At 37.1% G+C, this 6,338-nt stretch overlaps 2 protein-coding genes and 1 long non-coding RNA gene across 3 annotated transcripts in view; 2 read left to right on the top strand and 1 right to left on the bottom strand.

Moving 5' to 3' along the window:
- The first annotated feature begins 267 nt into the window (after positions 1 to 267).
- Positions 268 to 6,338, top strand: part of LOC107560677 (uncharacterized) — a 19,372-nt gene continuing 13,301 nt past the window's right edge. Inside the window, exon 1 of the long non-coding RNA XR_001605758.1 lies at positions 268 to 340. This is a non-coding gene — a long non-coding RNA (uncharacterized lncRNA). The remainder of the gene's footprint in view (positions 341 to 6,338) is intronic.
- LOC107560674 (Bardet-Biedl syndrome 1 protein-like) lies at positions 1,627 to 3,467 on the top strand. Its single transcript, XM_016244917.1, has 4 exons — positions 1,627 to 1,755; positions 1,842 to 1,976; positions 2,104 to 2,190; positions 2,718 to 3,467. Exons 1-4 carry the CDS (start codon positions 1,642 to 1,644, stop codon positions 2,802 to 2,804), a joined length of 423 nt encoding a protein of 140 aa, XP_016100403.1. The 5' UTR covers positions 1,627 to 1,641; the 3' UTR covers positions 2,805 to 3,467.
- Positions 3,800 to 4,737, bottom strand: LOC107560675 (calpain-1 catalytic subunit-like). The gene is made up of 4 exons (XM_016244918.1): positions 4,609 to 4,737; positions 4,405 to 4,521; positions 4,231 to 4,289; positions 3,800 to 4,118 (listed from the first exon to the last, which is right to left on the bottom strand). The coding sequence occupies exons 1-4, from the start codon at positions 4,646 to 4,648 to the stop codon at positions 4,092 to 4,094; spliced, it is 243 nt and encodes an 80-aa protein (XP_016100404.1). The 5' UTR covers positions 4,649 to 4,737; the 3' UTR covers positions 3,800 to 4,091.

Raw genomic sequence — 6,338 nt, 5'->3', positions numbered from 1 at the left:
TTGTAGGTGGGGGGAGTGAATGTACAGCACTCTCTCCCACCTTCAATACCATGACTGAGGTGTCCTTGAGCAAGGCACCGAACCCCCAACTGCTCCCCGGGTGCCGCAGCATAAATGGCTGCCCACTGCTCCGGGTGTGTGTTCACGGTTTGTGTGTGTTCACTGCTGTGTGTGTGTGCACTTTGGATGGGTAAATGCAGAGCACTAATTATACTCTAATACATAGAGTATGGGTCACCATACTTGGCCACATGTCACGTCACGTCACTAAAGGAACACAGCTTATGAAAGGAGCATGTTTTAATTAAGTTGTTATTTTTTAATACATTTTTTTACTGCAGTGAAAAAGAAAATGGAAGTCAGAAGCATGCAGATCATATTTATTTTGCGTTAGCATGAAGCTGCAGTTTCACAATACATGAATTACACTTACGAGTAACAGTAAAATGCTGCAAATAATTTTTTCTTGCGCTTGAAACACGATTTACACCTTCACAAAGCTTCTCTTGCGCATGCAAATTTAATTGACGCTTACAGTCTTATGTACACTTCCACAACTCTTACCCTGCGTATGCAAATCTTTCTACCTTCATAATAATTACATTTTAAATAGGGTAACTTGTGATCTGTAAGCTATTACATTTTCAAAGCACTGCTATTTCCTAACACAAATTTTGATGTGTTGACTAACATAATACAGCACATAAGTTTATTTCATATTAGTTTATTTAGAAAATATTTAAACTAGTGCTGTCAAACGATTAACCGCGATTAATCGCATCCGAAATAAGTTTTTTTTTTACATAATATATGTGTGTATTGTGTATATTTATTATGTATATATAATACACACACATCCATGTATATATTTAAGAAAAATGTTATGTTTATACATTTAATATTAATATATAATATCAGTTATATTAATATAAATATATACATGGAAATATTTTCAAAATATATACTGTTTGTGTGTATTTATATATACATAATAAATATACACAGTACACACACATATATATTATGTAAACAAAAACTTTTATTTTGGATGCGATTAATCATTTGACAGCCCTAATTTAAACGCATAAGCATATTTCAAAAAGGTACTTGCAGATAATGTTAAGAAGTATACATTAAATCTGAAATGATATTAAATACAAAATATTTAAGGTTTTAATATAGTTAATTTATTTTAAATGTATTCAATTGCAGCTTCATTATTATTATAACATACACACACACACTACTATTCAAATTTTGGTGTAAGAAAGATATATATATTTATATCCCTTTTTTAACACCAAAATTTGAATAGTAGTGTAGTATGGTATCAAGAAAAATACTGAGCAGCAAAAACTGATTTCAACATTGATAATAATAAGAATTAATAATTTTTCCTGAGCCCCAAATCACCATATTAGAATTATTTCGGAAGGAGCATGTCACACTGAAACTGGATCAATGGCTGTTGAAAATGCAGCTTTGCCATCACAGAAATAAATGACATTTTAAAATATATTCAAATAGAAAAGTTTTTTTTTTTAAATTGTAATATTTTACTGGATTTTTCATTAAATAAATGCAGCCAAAACCTGAAAGTTAGATGTTTTTTTTTATGCAGCCATGCATCGAGCTTTTCAGATGGACCTGACCAGGCTGCGTCTCACTGCAGCACGGGCCTATGTCAAAGCTCTGGAGTCCAGCCTCACGCCCATGTCGGCGAGTCTGACCGAGCCGCTCAAGATGAATGCTGTGGTGAGTTGAGCAATTCTGAATGTGCTAACAAAATGACACCGGAAGGCCGATACCAATCTCAGCTTCTGCTTCCTGTTTCTGCAAAGGTTCAAGGGTTGGGCCCATCCTTCAAGCTCACGCTGAACATCCAGAACACTGCAGCGTGCCGTCCGGTCATGAACCTAGCCATCAGTTTTCTGTACGATGAAAATTTGTATAGCATGAGGACGGCCTTTTTCAAGGTGACCTCAGCTGAGCGGTTTCATGAGCATTATTCCTTCTCTATATAAGCAGATTTTTTTTTAAAATGTGTAGTTATTGAAGCTGGGAAAATACTTAACAGGTAACAGTGAATTGTTTTGTCTTTAGATCCCCCTACTAGTTCCAGGGCTGAATTACCCCATTGACACTTTTGTGGAGTGCTTGAGTGACAAAGGCATCTCTGACATCATCAAAGTGAGACTTTCACCCATTCAGAACATCCATGCAGCATTTATATTCAGAATAGCTAGTATGTGTACTATGAAAAATATGCAAATAGAAAACCCGGATGAATTATATATACAATATATTAATTATATTACAAACCCAATTCCAAAAAAGTTGGGACACTGTACAAATTGTGAATAAAAACAATGCAATGTGGAAGTTTCAAATTTCAATATTTTTATTCAGAATACAACATAATGACATATCAAATGTTTAAACCGAGAAAATGTATCATTTTAAGGGAAAAATAAGTTGATTTTAAATTTCATGGCATCAACACATCTCAAAAAAGTTGGGACAAGGCCATGTTTACCACTGTGTGGCATCCCCTCCTCTTTTTATAACAGCACGCAGACCACTATATACCAAAATTGTCCCAAAATGTTTAGACAAAATAGAATTAACCATTTTTATTTACAGAATGATAACTAGACACTGCTCCCATGCATATTATGAAATCAAGCAGCTGTTTGATGTTACGTTTCTGATTTCAGGTGTTTGTGCTAAGGGAAGGAAAGAGTGCTCCTCTCCTCACCGCCCACATCAACATGCCTGTGAGTGAAGGACTCGCACTGAACTGAGAGCGAATTAGAAACGTCTAGCTGAGCTTCACAGGCGTCTTCAACTCTTGCTGTGCTCCTAGCAGCAGTTAGGCTTCTCCACAGAGCTGCCTGGAACGGAGAGCTTTCCATCACATGAGTTACAAGAAGTTTGCGCTGGCCATCGAGCCGGTGTTTCCTGTAGCTTAGATCAGGACTGAGGGAGGCGTGTCCTCACAGGTAATACCTCTGTACCTTTTAATGGCTAGTCACTGGAGCGTTTGATTGACAGCTGCGAGGCCTAGAGTTCCATAGGTCATATAGTTTGGATGTAAGAGACGTTCCTGATGTTTACTTGTGGTAGTCATGTATATTTATATGTAAAAGCATATTTATTCTTGATGTAATGATCACACACTTTATAATGCAATTTTGAGGCTTTATTTTAATATATATTGAGAATCATTGCATAAACAGTCTGTTTAAGGCAATGTGGTAAGAAAAAGATTATTCACTACTTTTAAAGCACACACACACACGAAAGTAAACAAGGTATAATGAGAGAATGGTCAGTTCATTCTCTCTCTATTTCACAGTACTTTTCTACACTACAGTGACGTACGTTCAACTCTTCTTACGCTCATTTTTTTTTTTTGTCAAAATACTGTTTGCATGCATGTAAACTTTATATACACTACCATTCAAAAGTTTGGGGTCAGAAGGATGTTTTTAGTGTTTTTTATGCTCATCAAGACTGCATTTATTTGATAAAAAATACAGTAAAAACAGTAATATTCTGAAATAATATTACAATTTAAAAGAACTGCTTTCTTTTTAAAAATGTAATGTATTCCTGTGATGGCAAAGCTGAATTTACAGCAGCCATTAGAAATCACTTATATGCTGATTTGGTGCTCGTATTTTTATCAGTGTTGAAAACATTTTGCAGTATTCTTTGAAGAATGTAACGTTTAAAAGAACAGCATTTATTTGAAATTATTACTGTCACTTTTGATCGGTTTAGGCATCCTTACTAAATATAGAAGTATTAACTTATTTAAAAAAAAATCTTTCTGACCCCAAACGTTTGAATTGTAGTGTAAACAAACACTGCTTTTTCTGAGTATATTCTGTTGGCAGTTTCATCTCAATGTTTGCTTTCCTTTCCTTTCTTACTGAATGAAAACTGCATCCATCATGTCATGATAGTATGAGTTCCTTATTGTCAGTCATTTACCCACTTCATGAATACTACTGAGGTTACAGGAGGCATGTAGTAAAGAAGAGGAAGTAAGGACAGAGGAAGCACTGAGGAAGAGGAACATCCATCTAAGTAAACATAGTGAGGGTGATCCACTAAGAAGAAAGGAAGAAAACAAGATGTTGCAAACATATTACTGGACCACAGAGAGACAAGAAAGCATTTGCTATTGAAATTTCTAATTGCTAATGAGCAGTTAAGACCAACCTGGGTGAAGCTGAAGGATACCAATCCATTTTCATCAGCGTCCATTGTTTTAAAAGTTTCTGTTGGAATAAAAAGTGAACTCTTAACACATCTAGTCCTATCTTACAAATCATTTGTCTTAATGCTACACTGAATTTCTGAGGGGTTTTGGTGTTTTCTACTTGGCACACTTACTGAACATAGTCTCCAGGCGGATCAGACAGGACACAAAGCTGTCAAAGTCCACGTTGAGGTCTGGCTTTGCGTAGCGTAGGATTATCAACTGGAACAAATTGTTGGTCAACTTGAAGCCTTACAGAAGGTATAAATTCAAAAAGTCTGCATAAACATAATATACCACAGTAATTATTGATGTTGTGCTATTTAAGGAGCAGATACCTGCTGATTCTAGCGCCAGACGCATTTCATAAGAGCTCATTGTGCCGGACTTGTCCAAGTCAAACTTCCTAAACACCGCCTAGCGATTTTTTTGAAGGAAAAAAAAAACCCCATCAACATTTGTACTAACATTAAAAAGTTTGCAGTCAGTAAGATTTTTAATATTTTGGAAACAAGTTTCTTATGCTCATCATGGCTGTATTTATTTGATAAAAAATACAATAAAAAGAGCAATGGTGTGAAATATTATTACAATTTCAAATAAATGTTTTCTATTTTAATATATTTTAAAATGTAATTTATTCCAGTAATGCAATGCTGAATTTTCAGCAGTCATTCAGGGTCACATGATCCTTCAGAAATCATTCTAATATGCTGATTTGCTGCTCAAGAAACATTTCTTATAATTGTAAGAATTACAGAACCTCAGACAACTATTCAATCTTCTGAGACGGACAATACACACATATGGCCCTGTCCCAAATGGCACCCTAAACCCTCGCGGTCTTCCTCTGAGTCCGCACTTTCGTGACGTAATGCCGCTTTGACTGTCGGGTAGAAGTCTGCTGCGGAGCTCGCCCCAGTGCGGGCTTGGCAAAAGTGCGGCTCGAGGGTGCATAGCGGCCGCGAGCACCCTTTTGAACCTAAAATGACGAATGGGACACCCTACGGCAGGGTTCCTCAAATCTTGCCCTGGAGGGCCAATACGCTGCAGAATTTAGCTCCAACCCTGATCAAAGTCACCAACCTGTGATTTTCTAATGATCCCGAAGACATTGATCAGCATGCTCAGGTGTGTTTGATTTGGGTTAGAGCTAAACTGCAGGAAAGTGGATCTCGTGGGCCAGATTTGAGGATCCCTGCCCTACGGTCTTCAGTGTTGCCAAGTCCGAGGTTTTCCCGTGGAATTGGGCTACTTTAACTCTGTTGGCGCTGGTGGTTTTTCATGTCCACGGGTTTAAGCGACCCCAGTAACGTGATATTTAGCCCCTAAAATGACAATTTTACCAGGGGAACCCCACCAAAAACAAGTATTTTACCCCACCAGAATGCTATTTTTACCAGGGGATCCCCCTCGAAATGCCATTGGGCTAGTTTTTTGTTGTGAAAACCTGGCAACCCTGGGTCTCGTGGATGTAACGGACACACGCGGCGGCCATTGTAAGTCCACAAGACCGAAAGTGCACATGAAGAGAAGTGTTCCATTTGGGACAGGGCCATAGTGTATTCAAATACGGTGACCGTGATTTCACCAAGTACAACATGTTCCTGGATCAACATCCTTTTTGATCCTGGAACAACATTCCAATTAACCATTAACCAATCAGAATTAAGGGATAACTTTTCAGGAAATGTCTGTTTTAGGCTTACAATCAGAGTTTGGTGCTTCTACACCCTTGTTAATCAGCTATCATTTCACACTGATTTTAGGAATAAATTATGGGTAAGGATTGGGTTTAGCCAAAATTTTTGGACAGTAATATTGATCCAGGATCAATACAAATTCAAATTGTTAGTTCCTTTCTCCATTTCGGGGGATTTTTGTCTTGGTCTCAAGTACTTAAGGAAATCTTGCAAGAAGATCGGGGCGATTCTGTAGCCAGAAAGCTTGTGTGGTGTGTGTCTCTACACTCCATACTATGTATTTTCTAAGGTCAGGTATGCATCTTTTTCTCTTAGATTTCTCTTTGAGAATTTGATGTTTTGTATTGATATGATTTGATATCTTT

Source organism: Sinocyclocheilus grahami, unplaced genomic scaffold (genome assembly GCF_001515645.1).
Source record: "Sinocyclocheilus grahami isolate Dianchi unplaced genomic scaffold, SAMN03320097.WGS_v1.1 scaffold738.1, whole genome shotgun sequence".
Lineage (NCBI taxonomy): Eukaryota > Metazoa > Chordata > Actinopteri > Cypriniformes > Cyprinidae > Sinocyclocheilus > Sinocyclocheilus grahami.
The sequence above is the reverse complement of the archived record's forward strand: the minus strand, read 5'-3'. Positions and strand labels throughout refer to the sequence as shown.